General features: G+C 39.0%; 1 protein-coding gene across 1 annotated transcript in view; it reads right to left on the bottom strand.

Annotated features, from left to right (window-relative positions):
• TMEM65 (transmembrane protein 65) overlaps positions 1–19,373 on the bottom strand; it is a 46,829-nt gene extending 27,456 nt beyond the window's left edge. The window contains exon 1 of the mRNA XM_067711321.1: positions 18,590–19,373. Within this exon, the coding sequence (XP_067567422.1) occupies positions 18,590–18,875 (286 nt within the window). The 5' untranslated portion in view covers positions 18,876–19,373. The remainder of the gene's footprint in view (positions 1–18,589) is intronic.
• Positions 19,374–20,185: the final 812 nt, after the last annotated feature.

Here is a 20,185-nt window from a genome sequence, read left to right as displayed (position 1 = left end):
AGAATCATTTATAATAGACAGCAAGAAAAGTATGGAAGCCAACATCACCCTGAGATGACATAAAAGTAACAGTTTAATGCACGCACTATTCCTTTAATTACAAATAACTCAATACCCTTGAAGTGTCCCGTGATGCAGTTTCTGATCATTTGACCACCTAGTATTTGTTCTAAGCCCCACCCCAGAATCTTCCCTGAGAAAGGAGAGGAAGTAGCTTTGGCAACACAAATCACAATTTGACCTAAAAAGAGATTTATGAAAAGAACAGAGATGGAACTGCTGCATTTAAACAACAGTTTGGGGGATTACAGGTTTCAATTACCCATATTTCTAAATAGATAACTGCTTAGACTTTTAACAGAACCAAGAGTTCGAACGGGTAAAGTTAAATTTACAATAAATATATAACACATTAAAGAAAACAAACTTAAAATGCAAACCATGCTGTATGAAAAATAATTTAAGCAAAGTAAATCATATTAAATGCCAAAAAACTCAAACATGCATCAAACAGGGTTTATAAAGCTACAAGGCAATATTTTTTAAAAGAAACAAATTAATATGACTAAGCAATATACTTATAAACACTGACATTCCAATTGAAAAATGAAACACTTTAGAAATGGAAAACTTTTTAATTTAGTAAATTTCAATTAACAGATCTTGTCTTTTAAAATGACTATTAATTATAAAAGGACTTTTAAATTATTTTTTAAATACATGCCTTAGCTAAGACCAAAAAAAAAGTATTTGAGTATGATTTTGTAATTTTATTTAGCATTTAAAAGTTTACTGCAACTTGTACATTATTTAGTAAAGAAATTTTTATTTAGATCATGTAATACTGTCACCTCACTAACCTTCAGGGGAAGGTAACATGCAGCCTGGGGCTTCAACGCAACCTAGACTGGGATCCAGTTTACTTAAGGGCAGCTAACCAATTCCTGGTCTGAGGCAGTCCAGTGGTATAACAATTGAGGACAGGAGTTGGCCAGTAGTAATGATGAGGAAGGTGATAGTACCCAGTTAATCATCACCTTTATTAACCTCATTAATGTAGTAACCTGTTAATTACTTAACTCTGGCTTAAGAAATAGTAAATACTAGATGTACACTAATTTATTTCTCTTATGTCTGTCATCTCATGGAGTTTTTTTTTTTTAGGATAATCAAACATACTATTGATTTGTGGTTGCTTTTACACATCTTACCTGTGTATTTGGAGTAATTATATACACTGCTTAACACAGAGACTATATTCCTTCCCTTCCTTCATGCCAAAGGAAAAGAGACAAGGCAAATAATTACTATATATAATGATTTTCCCTTTTTTTTTTAAAGGCTAAGATATTAAAACAACAATACAACTTTTTAAAAAAAAGTCAGATCTGGGGCGTTCCCTCATGGTCTAGTGGTTAGGATTCGGCGCTTTCACTACCGTGGCCTGGGTTCAATCCCTGGACGGGGAACCGAGACCCCACAAGCTGCGCGGTGTGGCCAAAATAAGAAAAAAAAAGAGTCAGATCTTGTTACTTTTACTTATTAGGTATAGAAAGAAACAGTACTATATAACATTAAATTAAAAAAATCATATAACTAAGTATACATAACATGGATACATTATATTATAGATGGAAAGCTTAAAGTGAGTTATAAAAAAATTATCTATCTTGGAACATCATAAGTGGTTGGTATATCTGTGGGTATGGTGACATAAATCCCCAGAAAACATTCATTTTAAAATAAAATTGCTTAGTATTAGGAAGGAGCAGAGATTTTCAGTCAGTGCATTGTTTTTTTCCCTTTCAATCATTCCCCAAATAAAAATTCTTTCACAGAATGTTAGAGCTGAAAGGATCCTTAGAAAAAATCTGCCAGTGGTTCTCAATATGCTACCTCACCCTGGAAAATGCCTGGAAATGCAGGGTTGTTTGTGGATGTGATAATGACTGAGAAATGCTACTAGCATCAGGGATTCTAAACATCCTACAATGCACAGGAGAGCCCTTCATAATGAAGAATTATCCAGCCCAAATGCCAGTAGTTTGCCCACTTGGTAGTATACTGACTTAATTCTCCATTTTGAAGATTCAGCCACTTTGGTCCAGGGATGTTAGGTGACTTACTCAAGGACACACAACTTGGTCTAGAACCCAGATTCTCATTCTCTTGCTCTACTTCTCTTTCAGTGAGTAAATTCTCAATGGGAAAACATAAAAGAACCAAGAATCAATTGTATATGAATATATAAAACACTGTCAAAACATTGGTCATTCATTAGTATTTGAAATTGAAGTAAAAACGCAACTAACTAAAATACTAATATTCCTTTTTTCTCCCCTAAAATATCATTCCCTTTCATATACATCATTTTAAAATATCCATCAAAGTTAAAAGAAAGAAGAGGAAATCAACTGATTTATTATGGTTAACAAATAAAATATTTTCTGAATGGGAAAATTACATGGTTTCTACTGTTTCAGAACAACAGGATACCATAGAGTATAGCGCTAATCTCCCCTGCTAACCCTGAAGAAATTTATTACAGTGAAGAGCACTGAACTAAAAATCCAAAAGCCTTGACACTAATCCCTGCCCTGCTTTACATGTGTAGTATATAACTAGTCACCAAATCTTGACTATATCATAAATCCTCTAGATCTCAGTTTCATGTTACATAAAATGAGGAGTTTAGGGTCTCTGCATCCCTTCTAGCTCTAAGATTCTGATTCTATAGTTATTGTTTATTATATAGCTAGTAGGATTTTTTAAAAAAATAAGAGGCATACCACCTAAACATTCATGAAGAAGCACTCTACAGTGAGTAGGGTTATAACTGAAGACAGTCTCAAAGGCTGATCGCTGACAGGTTAAATCCTACGATTACTTACTGCTCAGCAGTAATATCATTTGCCATTATCTATAGAATAAGTATCATTCCTTTTTCCCTACATTGTCCTAAAAATGAGGACTAACTAAACAATCTACAGAATAACCCAAAATTAAAACTTTTTTCTTCAAAAGACATTTTCATTAAATGCTTAACTTCTGCATACACACTTAGATTAAACTTTTTAACTTCAGAGTTACATTAGAACTGGCAAAGTAGAGCAAACTGGGGGATTTTTGCACTGCCCTAATATGTTAACATATACACGTGTGTATGTGTGTACACACACACTATATGCCTCTCCATTTCTCGGAGGTTCTTACAGTTTAGTTTCCGCTCTTGATACTATATATACAGCCTAAGAAAACTGAGTTATATTTATCCTTTATCCTTACAAAATTTTAATTGGCCCATAAAATATTTCTTATTCCTTTCCAAACATTGTGTTATACTTCTTAGGCAACGCATATATATTAAATAGTAATCAAAAATAAAATATGGACAGAGAAGTATTTATTGCAATATTTTTATTTCTCCCTCTCCTCCCCCCCATACACACACAAACACACACACTCAGTTAACACAATTCCTCCTCTACCACCACCATCACAACGTGCAACAGAAGTTAGATATCAAGCTGCATGGAGACTGAATCTGAAAAAAGTTCATGAATGGCATTAAAGTGAACTTACATAAGACTTCCAAACTATTCAAGAATACACTCTTAAAATATATTTTCCTAAAGTTCAGTTACTTAAACACAGTTTCTCTTTACAATATTCTGAAGGTTTCCCTGTCCTTTAATCCTACTCATTCATCCTAAAGATATTCATAATTTTTGTTGCTTCTTATGTCTCACTTGCTCTCGTTATTTCAACAACTTTGAAAATATGTTATTTAAATATAATTAAATATAAGTGATTTTGTCTTTTGTTAAGATCATAAATGTAATCTTTCAGTTAATTAAACATGCAATTATTAGTTGATCATATCCACAAGGTCTAGGGTTAGATAATAAAAATAAATATTCTGTAGACAGTCTAAAACACTGATGCAAACAAACAAACAACAAAAAAAGACTATCACTATAACCAAAGCATTCTACTTCAAACAAGCAAGAAGTTCTGTCAAATAGATGCTTTTCCAGTTGCATTAAACATCTGACAAACCATCAATACTGCAAGATTGTACTATACCAAAACTATCAGGGGTCTCTGCTGATGATACCTCCTTCACTCGCTTCACAATGGCAATCTCGGGTTTAGGATACCTGCATGCTAAAAATATTTTTAAATCAATGTATTCAAGCAATAATATAAATAAAATATGTATAAGTTTTCAAATGTATATGAAATTTTGAAGTGAAACATGCTAGAATATGGGCAGTCCTCATTTTGCACAATAGTGTGGGGACATAAAAATGACAATGCAAGCTGCAAAGCAAACAATAACTGATGGAAAAAATCACAATTGTTCTGTGACCTTAAAAAAATTTTTTTTTCTAAAATATTATACATTCTCTTACTGGCAGTTATAAATATATAGGGAAAGTTTTTAAATAGTAAAACTGATGTTTATTTACTATACTGTAATTTAAAATATTAGAAACACTGAGAAATAAAGTGTTTTATGCTTTGTAAAAAAAAAATTAAATGATCAAAAGTCACTTCAATCGTGCTAGCACTCTCTTTCTCATCATATAACTTACAATATGGAACAAGCATCTTTTCTATGCCTTGGTGAATTGTCACACTCCTTTCTAAGTCTGAAATAGCTTGCATTTTATCTTTCATACTTTTATATCATGAAATATCTGAGAGTTCCTTTAATGTGAAATTTTTACCAGAGTCACTTCTCTGGAACATCATCCTTTTCATCACAACCTTCTCATTTTCCTCATTCATAAGTTTGCAGTCTCTTAGCTCCTCTGGCTGCATATCTGGAGTCTCTCAAATGGCAGCAGTTCAACAGCAGTGTGAACATTCCCACAGTCAGCTATTTCTTCTATAACCTCATTTACATTTGATTAAAATTTCACTTCAGTATTATCACTTTGCTGCATTTTCATCTTTTTTGGTCCATCCCCTTTTCATTATCTTTTTTTTTTTTTTAAACGTCTTACAGGTATATCACTGCGAGACAAGGAGGCAACACAACTACACATTTTGCTGTCTGTGTGTGAACTGAATAACAGATAAGTAGTGACCAATCACTGACAGACCGTGAAAGAGTGATATGATTGGTCACAATCATGAGGCACCCCCTGTTTTTACACAGTGATTTGTGGACTGAGGAGCTAGCAGCAAAGTTAATACTTTATGCAATTACTAAGAGTTAATATACCGTGGTAAATAAAATTTGAACCTTGTTGTTGGGGACTGGTGTTATTTAACTAAAACATGGTTACTAAAATTCATGCTTATGGGAACTGTTTAAAGCAGGGACTGACTGCAATAACAAAAAAAATGAATTATTTAATGAAATGAGCATAAATTCAATGGTGGTGATGGGATATTGGTGACATGTAGGAGGAATGATCAAAAGAATAAATATATTAAGGATAATGGGAGTCAGGTATTTTTCCATCAGAGAATAAAGTTAGAAAGACAGAAACAAGAATGTACCCTGTGATGTTGGATCAGGATTGGAAAAATTGTTATGAACTCTTATGCTATAATAGATATGGATAGATAGAGAAATATAAATAATATTTATTATGTATATAAATACATACATTCATATATTCACTAACTCTGTCCACTGTGGGGGCCTGAGAACAGCAGCACGCTAATAGCTATGAGCACACCTAATGTGCACATCTTGGTTTCTAAATACCATCCTACACCGAGAAAAAACAGGGCTCCTTATAGAAATGGCTGATTCCAGGGCTAGGGTAGGAAATGTGCTAAGATTAGCCTAGAATATCGCATGGTGCCAAAAATGAAACGTTCAAAGAGTAATGGAGGTGTCAAAAAGACAAGAAGCCAACTTGAAGGAGTTACCACTGGTGAAATATGGGACTGTCTGAGGGTCAAAAATGAAAGTAATGAATTGTAACCCATTAAATAGAGTAAGAATTCATGAATATATATTGATATGAATTCATAACTTGAATAGTTGATGAGGAATGGGATAATTCATAGACTCAAGGTAACTCCCTACAAAATATTAATTACAAAAAGGAAAATAGCAACTCTCTAGTGGATAAGTCAGACAGATATTACTTCATCAAATGTTCAAAGGAAATGGTTAACCAAGAAATAGTTAACATCATCAGAAACAAAGAAAAATCATGAGCAACTGTTAGGATGAAAACAACATTAAATTACTTCTGTGATATTCCTACTTAAGATGCATAACTGGAATCTATTCATGAGGAAAGAGACAAAACCAAATTGAAGTATATGCTACAAAATAACTGGTCTGTAATCCTCAAAACTATCAAGGTAATGAAAGCCAAAGGAAAGACTAAGAAACTGTTTCAAATAAAGGAAATTCTAAATGCAACATGTGATTCGGACTGGATCTTTTTGGTGTAAAGGAGCATTATTGGGACAACTGGTGAAACTAGAGTGACAGAGAATAAGATGGTAGTAATCTTTCCATGTTATTGTGGCTTACATGGGACAATATTCTTCTTTGTAGGAAGTATAGGCCAAAGTATTCCAGTTGTAGTGGGCATCGTGATGCACAGTTGATCCTTAGCTGCCCGAAGTCCTTCCGAGAGACAGCCCTCAGTGACAGTCCTCTTAGGGGACTGCTTCAGCTGAAGAATGCTGCCTCACCCAAGGCTCTGCCCCCTGCCCAGGGCAGTTCCGCATGTAATTTCACAGACGAAGAGGCCTGGACCTGTCACCCAACTCAGGACAGCACTGAAGGGTCGTTCTATTTCTAGACCTCTCCTCAGGTTCAGCTAAGGCTTCGGTTGAGACTGCATCACTTTACTTCTACCTCTGCCCAAAACTCCTTCCTTCCCTTCCTTTCTAAGGTGAGGTTTCCAAACAGCACTCGCAGTAAACTTCCTGCATGTTAAATTTTGTCTCAAAGACTGCTTCCCAAAGAACCTACCCTGTGCCAGGGATGACAGAGCATCATGTCAGCAACTTATTCTCAAATGATTCAGGGGAAGGAAAAAAATCTTACTATACTACACTTGAAACTTTTTCAGAAATTTGAGATTGTTTCTAAATTTTAAAAGCAATACAAAATTGAGCGGGGAAAACATAGGAAGAATAGGATGAAGAAAAGCAGAAGAAGAAAAGTATGACATAGGACATGGTTCACTGAAGAAATGAGACTAACCAATGAACAGTATATTCAAGGTAATAATGGGAAAGAAAAAGAAATTAGAACAAGGGAATAAATCTATTACACAGCATTTATTACTCAAAAGTGATCGTTGCATAACTATAAAATCAGTGTTAACAATTCACACTTTTTGTAATGTTCTTAACAGGTCCCTTTGAGTAGAAAAAAATGCTATAATAATGTTTTTTTAAACCATAAGATCTTTCTAATACACAAACAAAATTTGCTAGCTCACAAAATATGCCACATCTTACATTATCACTCTCACATGTTTGCCTGTTTCCTTTCAAAATGCAAGGATGCCTGAGTTTATCTACATGACCTCAACTTTCTCACCTTAAAAACAAAAACACTTGCTATAACCTTGCTATTCAAAATATTGCCCCCCTGAACCTGTAGCACTGAATCATTGGGAACTTGTTAGAAATGCAGAACTCAAGCTCAACCCCAAATCTACTGAAACAGCATCTGTATTTCAGTAAGATTCCCAGATCATTTTATATGTACATTAAACTTTGTGAAGCAGGTTCTAGTTTTCACTGTGGGATATAGAGAGCTACAAAGAGTATTACTCCCACCCTTACAGTGAAACGAAGTCAAACTAAATTCAAATTTATGACTTATTTCAAACCCATAAGAGAACTCAAGTCACAAAGCAAACAACTGGCCCTACATCAAAAGAGAAGCAGGCACCTGCAAGGACAGAGGAGACGTTAGCACATGCTTACTTGAGACAGATGCAACTGGACACCATACGAATACGGCTAGAATAGTAAGGGAACAGGTGAAGGCAGAGTGACAGCCAGTGCAACAGTGTGAAGGCAATAGGGTATGAATAAATTGTGGGAGTCTGTACCTTCCTGCAGGTTCTTTCACCAGAAATCTCACCAGACACAAAAGGTAATAGAAGGAGCCCTAAGAAAGCGTCCATTGTGGTACAGACCTAGAGGAAGGGAAAAAGCAGTAGTGCAGAAGGGACATGAAACTCTACCTGGATCCCTTTCTCAACCTCTCCTATGAGTCAAAAGCCTTAATCTGTGAGAACGGCAAAAATACTGTCACCCGTGGGCAGGTAGGGTGACTAACCATCCAGTTTGCCTGGGACTCTTTCAGTTTTAGCACTTAAAGTACCACATCCCAGGAAAAAAATGTTCTCCCTAGCCTTTAGGTATTTTAATTTGAAAGTGGAGTTTCAAATCATCTTCTTGATTTCTCTAAGCTTCTTACCAAAGAAAATGAAAAGACATTACTTGCTAAATGGCCTGTATATTTTCTACACAATACTGCTAAAAAGAGGTATAATTTGCTTACCTGTGATATTACATTTTTCTCTGATAAACTAGAATTCTACACAGAACTCTGTAAAAAATGAGTAAACTAGTAACATATATTTAAAATAAGTTCAGACTTCTGACCGATGAGGAAAGAGGGAATCTTAGTAGTACTCAAGCTACGGCCCAACACCTCCTGCCCTCCATATCCAAAGTTCCCTTTAAAGAGTTGAATCCTTCCTTATTGATACTGCCTCCTCAGCCAACTAAAATCTGGCTTCTCCTCACATAATTCTTGACAAAGACATCACTCTCTTTTGTGTTGTTATATCCAATAGACCTTTACTCCACCCTTCCAACCGCCAGTCTTCCTCTTATTTGAACCATCTAAAGCACCAGATCATTCCCTCTTTCATGAAATGCTGTCTTCTTCACTTAGCTTCTGGAATACACTATTCTTGTTATTTTTCCTGACTTTGTAGACACTCCTCAGTCTCCCTCTAGTTCTGATCCTTCTTCATTTTCCCTTCCAATAAACACTGGTGCTTTTCAGAGTTCTGTCCTGGATCTTCCTCTCCATCTATATACAGCTGTTGACACCCACACTTATATCTTCAGCCTAAACTTCTATGAGCTCCAGATTTAAGTGTATAAATACATACACATGCATAAACACACACACCTACTTATTTGACATCTCCATTTATATTCACAAAGGTATCTACAATTTGACATGTCCAAAATTAACACTTTAAGTTCCACACCCCCAAATCTATTCTTTCCCCAGTGTTCTCCCTCACAGTTAATAATAACGCTTTTTACTCAGTCAGTATAGTCAGAAACCTAAGTCATCACTTACTATTTCCTTTCCCTTAATTATCTGACCCTTTCTAACCTATCAGCAAGTCCCATCAGTTCACTCTCACAAGTATGTCTTGACTCCATCTCCTCCTCTTCATCTCTGTGGCCACCTAGTCTCAGCCACCATCATTGCTAGCCTAGACTACTGTAACAGCTTCCTAAGTGGTCTCCCAGCTTACACATCTGCACCCTCCAATCTGTTCTCCAATAGCAGCCAGAGGGCTCTTCAAATACCATTATTTCACTAATGCTTAAATGCTCGAATGGCCTTCATATCGTTTACCCAGAAAGGTCCTGGCCTATCTGGCTTCTGTCTACGTACATCTCATCCCATTCCACTCTACCCTTTGTTCATTAAGTTCCACTCATATTTGCCTTCTTTCAATTCCTACACTATATGAAGTCCCTTCCTATCTCAGCCTCTTGGTATTTGCTTTTCCTTCTGAGAATGCCATCTTTCTGAATGAATGGCTTCTTCTCAATCCTTTATTTTCAGCTTAAATATTACCTAAACAGAGGCCTTCCCAGATCACTTTAAGTAAAGTAAATGTCCTTCTATTTATTCTTCTAATAGCACACACTATCTATAATTATTTTATTATTTACTTTATTGCTCTTATCTTTCCTCTCTCAAAAATGTAGGTTTCATGAGAGTATTTCCCTGAATTAATTCTCTGACACACCTCCAATATGCAGTACCGAGTCTACTAGGGTAGGGAGAGTAACAAATATTTGTTACACAAATAAATTTTCTAAGTTTAGAAAGGTTTTCTATGAATAGCATGTTAGATTTTTTTAACTCATTTAAAAATCTAAAGGAAAATTAGAATAACGGTTAGAAAGTTAAAGATTTATAATAGTTGGAAGGCCCAAATACTAGTTTTCTGACTTTTCCAAAATCCCCCCACAATTTATAAACTTTTTTGCACACTGATATTACTTTGATTTCCCTTATTTTAAAAGTAACAATGCTATATTTGCTTTTGTATTGAATGTGTATATTATGCAAACATATAAAAGATAGACTAAGATATACTACCAGCACATGTGACTTTTATTGAGCATTTGAGTTGTTACCTTTTTTCCCAGCACATGTTAAAAAAATTCCAGGTATGAATATCTACAGAAAGGTGCAATAATAAGAACAGGGATTTTAAAGTCAAACAAAGCTAAGCTAAAAACTCTGCCACAGAGGTTTTAGGATCTTGGGCAAGCTCCTCAGCCTCAGCATCTTAATCCATAGAATAGAGATAACTCCTTCTCTCTCCAAGAGAAGTAAACAATAATTACATGAAAACTCACTTAATCAGCCCAGTATGTCTGTAGCAAACATTCAATAACTGCTAAGTAATGGTAATGAAAATGGTGTTGGCAGCAGCAATAGTGGTAGCAGTGGGATGTCTTCTATAAAATATAAGAACCATTATACAACAGAAATTCAGAAGTTATATTACAAAATATCATGCTATTTTTAAAATTACAAATGTTTTAATAACCCAGTGCCCTAAAGTCTACCCTAAAACTCAGAAAGAAGACAGAAAATCTAAAGTAAACCAAGTAAAGAACACCATTCTAACCTAAACTTCTCTGAACCTAAGTGCCTTTCAGGTATTTACAGCAACAATCCTTTGAACGGCCATAATCGTAACATTAGCAGAAATACAAGATCTTCAGTGTGAGACCTGAAGAGTCAGAGGTCCATAGCAATGTGATAGGTGCGACTGGCTAGCTGGAGAGACAGGAGAGTAGTGGTTTGTGACCCTGAAATGTCTATCAAGATTAAACCCTACTGAATAGCATAAGGGTAAAGAGAGAAAGAGATACTGAAAGAAATATAAGAAGAAAAAAAAAAAAATCACCATGAAAGAGTGACAGAGAGCAGACATTAGAAACAACAAGAGATGCCCGAGAAGCAGACCTCCTTCCACAGCAGCAAAGTTTACCACAAGGGACGAATGAGGATAGAGCAGAGTGGTCCGAGGGCACTGTGGATGGAGTGGGGCAGGGGCAGAACAAATCCGACACACCTCGCCAGCACTATGACACGGTCTGAAAGCATGCCAACGGAAACAGCACAGCGTTCTGGGGGCATCTGGTGTGATGACTAGTATCTCTACAAATAGAAGTTAAGTAGCCCCAAAGAAAATCATCGTATTAAAATACAGTATACAAGGACTCGGACATCTGGTACAAGCAAAACTGTGCTCGTTATACTTTTACTAAGGCAGAGAAAAAAGCAGTATGTTCAAATATGTTGCCATCAAACACAGTCAAAGTAAACGTTTCAGAGGTTAAGAGGAATGATGTTTTGTACAGAGGAACCGGTTTGCAAGGCAGAAATAGAGACACAGAGATAGAGAACAAACGTATGGACACCAAGGGGGGAAAGTGGGGGTGGGGGTGGGGGTGGGATGAATTGGGAGATTGGGATTGACATGTATACACTGATATGTATAAAATGGATAACTAATAAGAACCTGCTGTATAAAAAAAATGAAATAAAATTTAAAAAAAAAAGAGGAATGACGTTTTGTTACCTGCAAGGTCCTTTGTCTAGAAGAGTCTCTCATTTACCAGATGGTCTGAGGTAACTACGTTATTATATTTTAACAAATAACTACTTGCTTTCATGTCGTTGTTTTCATTCACTTAAAGCATAAACCTATGAGTCAAAGACAAGGCTAGAATCTTACATACTAATTAATTCAGCTGACGAGCAAGATGCTAATAAAATCTGCACTCAGGAATTTAGTCCCTATTTGTTCCAGTTAGCTTTATATTCTCTCATGCCAAAGAAAACCACATAAGAGTATAGTTATACAAATTCATCACTATTTTTAGAAAAACTAAAACAGTCGCCACTGATAGTGATTCAATATCAGATCATTCCCAACATTCAAGATTATCCATTATCTTTATTTCTGCCTGACCCTTTGGATGACCCTATAAAGTTGCAGACTTTATATTATTTCAATTTTCCTATCTACAAACATCTTTATAAAAATTTCCTTGTCACAACTGCTATAAAAAGTAAGAAAATAGTGACTATTGAGAGGAACACCAGCAAATTACTGGTGAATTCAACTATGGCAGTGTTTGACTTATCTGGAAGCCCTATTTTCTAAGGGTCGAATATTTAGAATTTAGTTAAGAACTTAGAAGTGAAAGGACATCACAATCAAGGAAAAGAGTTATCACAAAGCTCATTTACTTGATAATGAGGTGAAGAGTCTGATACAGCATTTCATATAAAGCGATGGCCCTCAAGCAGATTGGTTTTGCTAAATTCCTCGCTTTCCTCCCACCCAGTGTCTCCTCCAGGGAATATTTGGCAATGTCTAGAGACATTTTTGGTACACAAAACTTGGGGTGAGGAGGGTGGGAGGGTGCTACTGGCATCTAGTGGCTAGAAGACAGGGATGCTGCTAAATATCCTATGTGGAGGACAGCCCCACAACAAGAATTATACAGCCCAAATGTCAATACCGCCAAGGCTAAGATATCCTGATATAGAGGAAAGAGTCCTATACATCTCTGTCTCCCTCTGTCTCTCTATATATCTATCAATCAAAGGAATCACTATCACTATACTGGCACTCAGTACAAGAACGAATGGTCAAAAGTCTTAAGACAAACAAACAAAAACTAATACGTTACTGGTATGCATTAATAAAGAAAGATGTAATACAAGATTTCCAACAGAAACGATTAATTTTTAAATGTTATAAAGGATATAAAGGAACTGATATAAAGGAACAAACTACAATTATTAGTTATGGTTACCTACATAGAATATCTCCTCCTAATTTCCCTTCCCTTGAATCTAGACTGGTCTTAGTAACTTGTTTGACCAATAGCATGCAGCAGAAATGACATTCTGGGACTTGCAAGGCTAGGTCATAAACTGTGGTAGGTTGAACAATACCCCTCCTCATATGTCCCCATCCTAATCCTCCTACCTGTGAATACATCACCTCATATGGCAAAGGAGAGTTTGCAGATGTGATTAAGTTAAGGATTTTGAGAAAGATTAATCCTGAACTATCCAGGTGGGCCCTAAATGTAATCACGAGGGTCCTTATAAAAGAGAGGCAAAAAGGTCAATGATGTGACAACCGAAGCAGAGATTAATGTGAGCAAGAACCAAGGAATACCAAAAGCTGGAAGAAACAAGGACCAGATTCTCCCCTAGAACCTCCAGAAGGACAGGGCATTGCTAACACTTTTATTTTAGCCCCTTAAGTCTAATTTTGGACCTCAGACTTCCAGAACTCTAAGAGAATAAATTTGTGTTGTTTTAAGCCACTATATTTGTGGCAATTTGTTACAGCAACAATGGGAAACTGATAACAAAGTCTTACAGCTTCTACTTAGTTCTCTTGGAACATTTTCTCTGGAAGTCCTGACCATTTTAAGACTGTCATACTGGTGAGATCACATGCATCTACTCTGGTCAATAGTTCTCGTTGAACCCAGCCTTCCAGCCATGTCCAACAAAGTGCCAGACAAGTGAGTGAAGCCATCTTGGACTTTGTGACCAGCTCATCTGCCAGCCGTTTACCGAGTGACCCCCATAGATACCACGTGAAAGAGACGAATCACCCAGCTGATTCGTCTGAGTCCTGGCTATATTTCTGATCCACAAAATCATGAGAAATAATGGAACAGTCGTTGTTTTATGTCACAAATAACTCTGGACCTCAAGTTACATGTTAAATGATGATTAAAGATTGTTAAATAGAATATATCCATTTTGTAATGGAAGAAAAAACTCCTATTTATATTATCTGTTTTCTAGGCAGTAATCCCTAGTTATAGGGCTACTCCAACATTCCCATTAATTCTAAAGAATTGTAATTAAGCTTGCTGGAATATACTGCTGTAACTAGATTCTTTCCATATTGGTAAAATAACTGATTGTAACAAAGCTTCATTTACTTATCCAGGGCCAGGATATAGAAGCTCTCAGCTTATTAGAGATCACTCACTCTTCCTGACTCAATCCATATTTCATATCCTCATCCTGTTTTTCTCCTCTTTCAGGTCTAGTTATTCCTTTATTCCTCTTTTACTGTTTCAACTAAGGCACCCAAATATCTTTATTCACAAATCTTAATTTGGAGTATGAAATGTTTTCTTGCCCTCTTTCCTATTCTCTTTGAGCAAAAGCCAAGATTATCTCCAGTTCATCTAGAGGTTAATAGCTTAACAGCACTGCCACTTTCTTATATAATCCTATACAAGGAGCTGAGAAAAATGGGGATACTCTTGTTAAGAGTCCAAGATCCCTAGTGGACTGGAACTCCACAAAAAATCATATTTGTTTCTATGTATTCTAAGTATGCTACATGGCAAGTTCTCAAAACAAAACTCCTCATGCTACCTTAAGTAAATAATCACAACGGTGGGGAACTACAAGATTAAATTTAGAATTATATGGTGTATCTATATGGATGTAGATAAATGGTAAAAAAATTTTGTAAAAAAATTTTTTTAAACATATACAATTATCACACAGAGAAACAAAAAAATGCAAGCTGATTAAGATCTAGCATTGATAGAAAAACTGCTCTGTTCCCCCAAAACATCCCTTATTTGCCTATATAAAAAGAATCTCATTTTTAAAAATACTTTAAGTACACATTTAACAAAAATATTCCCTAAGAAGGTCCTTTTTTTCAAATCATATCTTTCACTGTGCCTCCCCAAAAGCCAGCTCTTACCTTTCTGTGTAATTCTCCCATGAGCATTAATTACAACATCTAAATAAGTGTGGAAGGCAGCCTCCAAGATGAGGACCCCCAATGATTTCCACCTCCTGGTATTCACACCCTGCCTGCATAGTATGCTCCCACAGTGTATGATGAGGGCAAAAAAGGATGGACTATCTCTTCTAAGACCAGGTTATAAAAGACTGTGGCTTCCAGCTTAGGTGTCTCTCTCATCACTCATTCTGGAGGAAGACAGCTGCCATGTCTTGAAACACTCAGGCAGCCCTGTGGAGAGACCCACACAGCAAGGAATTGAGACTTCTAGCCAACAGCCATGTGAGTGAGCCTTCTTGGAACTGGTTCCTGCAGCCCCATTTAAGACTTCAATAATGCAGCCCTAGCTGAAAGCTTGATTACAACTTCATGAGAGACCCTGAGGCAGAAACGTTCCCCTAAGCTGCCCCAAGACACCTGATCCTCAGAAACCATGAGACAATACATGTCTGTTTTAAGCTATTGTGCTTTGGGGTAATTTGTTGTACAGCAATGTAGAACTAACTAATGCAGTGAGCACTGCTCATCCTTCAAAAACCAAATAGGTATTTAAAAAATTTTTTTTAATAATTATAAATAGAAATAGTAACTGCAAAACTTGAAAACAAATTTGGTTTAAAAAGCTCAGCTAAAATTAAAAGGCAACAGTAATAACATCAGCTTGCCAGTCCTACTTGTAAAAACAATGAACCAACAGTGCACTTTCAGAAGAATATGGACTCTTTCTGGAAGAATAGAGAGCAGGTTGAGCAGATAAATTGAGAACAGAACATCAACTTTTTTAAAACTAGGAAAGAAATCAGTTTGTAATTTAAAAATCACAATATCTTACTTAACTATTAACAAGACATCCCACAAAGTCTGCCTTATCTATTACAAACTGGTTCGAAAGCTTTATCTTGTCACAGACTATATCAAATGCCTACTGATAAACACGTAAGAAAGATAAGGGCAAATATAACAAATTTCAGCAGTAGACCCCACTTCCATTTCACAGCACAGATTTTCTTTTCCTGTAATGTTTCCACACCAAATCCAAAGCACCTCATTAGATCATGCAAGCACTCTTTCCAAGAACACATAAGGTTTCCTATTGTAAGAAACAGCTCTTTTAACATAATTTATTTCATTAGAAAGTGCACTTAGTACACACATATTTAATACATGGGTTGAGCATTTAAAAACCCTCAAAAAGCAACAATAAAAGAAAAACATGGCAATTTTTCATTTGTCTGGGGAAAAAATTGATTTCAGCAATAGAATGCATTCTCAACATAATAAATCCTCTCTACCTTAAATGGTTAATGAATAGGGTAATTTACTAGCGATGATCTCAGTTATCTCCATAGAAACTATATGTATTGATATCGAAAACGAGGAACACTAAGACTGTACTAAAAATTAAACCATCATCATCAATGTGTCATTTGAGTCAAAGAGCAATAATTTAGTCATCAACATTGGCAAAATTAGTTGACTTAAACTCTGAAGTTCTTTAGCTTTTAAGTCAAATAAGTATTTGAATACCCCATTGTTTCCTATATCCTTTATCTTGAACAAAGACAACTTAAATTACCAACTTCTCTCTCATATAACTTATGTATTATTAAGTTTAATTGACGCTAACTGATCTCCATTGACTGAAGTTTATAGGTCCTTTCCAGAATATTTAAAACCATGTTAAATTTTAAAATACATTTTCCATTTTCACTGGAAAATGTAGCATTCCTACTGGCATGTGCTAAAATAATAAGGTATGAGGCAAAATTTATCCATTTGTATCACAGGACATGCTTTTCATGCACTGTCATAAAATCATATTAATAAGGCCCTCCAATCTTGTAACAATGTTAATGCAGAATTTCCAAGAAATTACTTAGAAAAGGCCAAATGTGTGTTCAAACAGTCTTACCCATGAAGAAAGATTCCTAAAACTAATGCTCTAGTGTGAATGTCTTTATAATTTTCCAAGGGTCACATTTTCAGAAGTGAATATTTTAAAACCACACACTGAGTGCACACATAGCTCACAAATATGCTAGTATCTGATTATGACTTCATGTAATATCATGATTACATTTAGTAACCGAATTGATTGTGATATTACATTGTTCCTATAGAAGCACTGTGGGTAGACAATGTCTGGAATCATCCAATACCATAAATTGGTCCACAATTCCCTGAACTGAGGTAAAAAAAGCAGTTAAAAGGCACAACTAATAAAAAGTTTCTAAAGAAGTAGTGTAGAAAAGTCCTGCTTATGAGGTAGACAATTCTCTCCTCCATTCCTGAATACAGACCAAAGAAGTGCTTTCAAGTGCCTGTGGAAGATCAAATGCCTTGCTCCAAATAAATGCGCTCTTAACTTACAGAACCTATGGAATGCTTATGTACCTACCAACCTTGAGGGAGGGGAGGAGTAAACTTAAAACAAACAAACAACAAAAAAGAAACAAAAAACACTTTCCAACACACCAGAATGTATAACATAAAACAGCAGCAATGTATTCTGTCTGTATCACGGTAGTTAGATGGCTAAAGTATCTTAAGACTGAATGATTTGCTCATTGGCCCCTTTCATCCTTCTGATTTTCTGACTTTTTAGCTTTTTCACTTGGACTCACATTCTGACATACCAGCATGCTGCACCGGTTTGAAAAATATCCTCCTTTAACAGGTTAGCTTAAAAATGGCTTGGCTTTCACCATTCCAAATTATTTTTGAGCAGAAGTCCGCTTTTTATTGCAGAGCCACAGATTTCCAGAAAAATACCTTCTTAACTACTGCATTCTTTCCTCCTCTGGGGGCACAACAAAAACGGGAGTCTTACTTGGGCAGCACCAAGCCTGTGATGGGCTTGCAAGTATGCATCTGCGGTTGCTGGTCTGATCCACGCTTTCAGTTTCCCAGGAAAATGTTTCCTTCGGCTGCTTAAATGAATCCAACCGGAGGTGTACGAAAACAAGCCGCTGAGAACACCTCTGCCTTAACGAACCAACATCCCTTCTTTCGGACCCTGACACATCTTCGTTTGATAACCATTTAGCGAAGTTTTCCCCTGCCTCTCGGCTTTGTAGCGCTTTGGAAGGAGGCACCGCAGGCCACCGGCATGGCTGCACGTTCACAAGTAAGCAGCAAGGACTACAGGGGGACAGCAGGGCTGGGGGACGGGGGGCACAGCAAATCTAAACAAAATCAAATCAACGGCGGTTGGTAACTGGGGCTGAAGCTCCAACTGTGAGGCTGGGGAGGAACCAGCCAAGCGTTGGCTCTGGCTGCCTGGCACGATCCGCGCCTGTCCTACTGCCCCGGGGACACTCAGGAGGCGCAAAGTTCCCCCGCCCCCCCGGACGTCCCAGGCGCGAGGCCAAGCGGGCGAGGGGGCCGGCGGCGAGGGGCCCAGGCCGAGGGGCGGCCGGGGCGCAGGCGAGGTAGGGGAGGGCTCTGGGCACCCGCCCCTCCGTCCCCGGCTCGCCCCCTCGCGGCCCCCTTACCTTGGGCGATGGCAATGGACTCGAAGCGGTGCAGCTCCTTGAGCAGGCAGCTCCTCTCGCTGGAGTGCAGGCTGTAGATGAAGTCGCGCGCGCCCTGCGCCGTGTTCAGCGCCTCCATGGGCTCCTTCTTGGGGTGGGTGCCCAGATCCCGGGGGCCGCCCGGGGCCGCGAGCGCCAGCAGCCCCCGCCCGCAGCAGCACCAGGACGGCGGGCGGGGCGCGGCGGCCGGGCCCGGCCTCAGGCTGTGCGCGGTCCGGCTCCTCAGCAGCGGCAGCAGCCGGGACATGGCGGGCTGAGGAGCGGGGACGCCCCGCGGCAGTCCGGGAGGGCGATTTTTGGCGAACCCGCGGGAAGAAGGAGCTGGGCTCAGCCCGACCCCGCCCCGATGTCCTCCTGACAGGCAGCCGAGGCGCCGGGAACCATGCACTCGCCGGGCCCGCGCGGCTGGAGCCTCCTCTTCAGTCCTCCTTCCCTTCCCAAAGGCTCGCGGTGCCTCCGGTCCCTCCAGACGACAAAAACTTTCTCTGAGGCTGCCGGGCCGGGAGAGCGCTCCCGGAGAAGGTGGGCGGGCGGTGCGGGCGGGCGCCTCCCAACCAGAGGAGCGGCGCGGGCGGGCGAGTTCGGCAAGGGTTTGTGTCTGTCAGTCTGATCTTCCAGAGGGATGAGTCAGCCACGCGCCGCCCTTCCCCGGCACCGCCCTTCCCCGGCACCGCCCTCCTCTCTCGCCGGTTTTCCCACCCTCTTGCCAGCCCTAGTCCCCACACCGTACGGCTTCCGCGCCCCAAAGCAGCCACGCTCTCAGACCACAGCCGCCGCCGCTACCCCTAGTGGCAATATAAGGGGGTAACAGGGCGGGACGAAGAAAAGAGGCGGGGTGGGTGAGGCGGGGCCGCGCAGGCGCATTGTGCAGTCTCGCGGGCCGCGCTTTCTCCGGGCTGAAGAGCGTGCACGCGTGTCCCCACCCCCTCCTAAGCATGAAGGTGGAGAAAGAGAGGGACCTTGCCCCTTGCGCCGGCCTCCGGTTGGCTGAGTAGTACGGCTGCCACCCGGCCCCCCCTAGCGCCGTGCCTGAATCTGAGGCTGGTTCTGAACGATGCTCCAGCGTGTAGGCCCTCTCGCCCGTCACGGGCTCGGCCACAGCGCCCTGCTCAGGCTTTGGAACATTGAAGCGCCCAGGCCGCGCCCTTCGCCAAGTCCGCGCACACCCAGACTTCGGCCAGACAACCGAGTCTCCGAGACACCCGCTCTGGGAGCCCCAGAGGGAGGGCTAGGCCAGTTCTCCCGCTTCCCAAGAAGAGTCTGAGACATAGAGACCTTGACACTGAGAACACCCTTCCCCGTTCTGATGCAAGCAGCTTAGAGACATTGGAGCCTGAGGCAAGAATGTCACAGACCTTTTCCAGGTGGTTGTCCAGGTTTGTTTGCTTGGTTTTTTTCTCTGTGCCAAGGTGGAAAGAATTCTGCGATCCTCCACCATTTCCACGTGTCCTAGGCATCTTTCAAGGCCCCAGTTCATAGGGTCTGCTATTCCAAGCTTTAATTTATCTCTTGCTAAGGGAGGAGATCTCTGCTTTATCTGAACCTGTCTGAAGGCAC

Source organism: Pseudorca crassidens, chromosome 17 (genome assembly GCF_039906515.1).
Source record: "Pseudorca crassidens isolate mPseCra1 chromosome 17, mPseCra1.hap1, whole genome shotgun sequence".
Lineage (NCBI taxonomy): Eukaryota > Metazoa > Chordata > Mammalia > Artiodactyla > Delphinidae > Pseudorca > Pseudorca crassidens.
The sequence above is the reverse complement of the archived record's forward strand: the minus strand, read 5'-3'. Positions and strand labels throughout refer to the sequence as shown.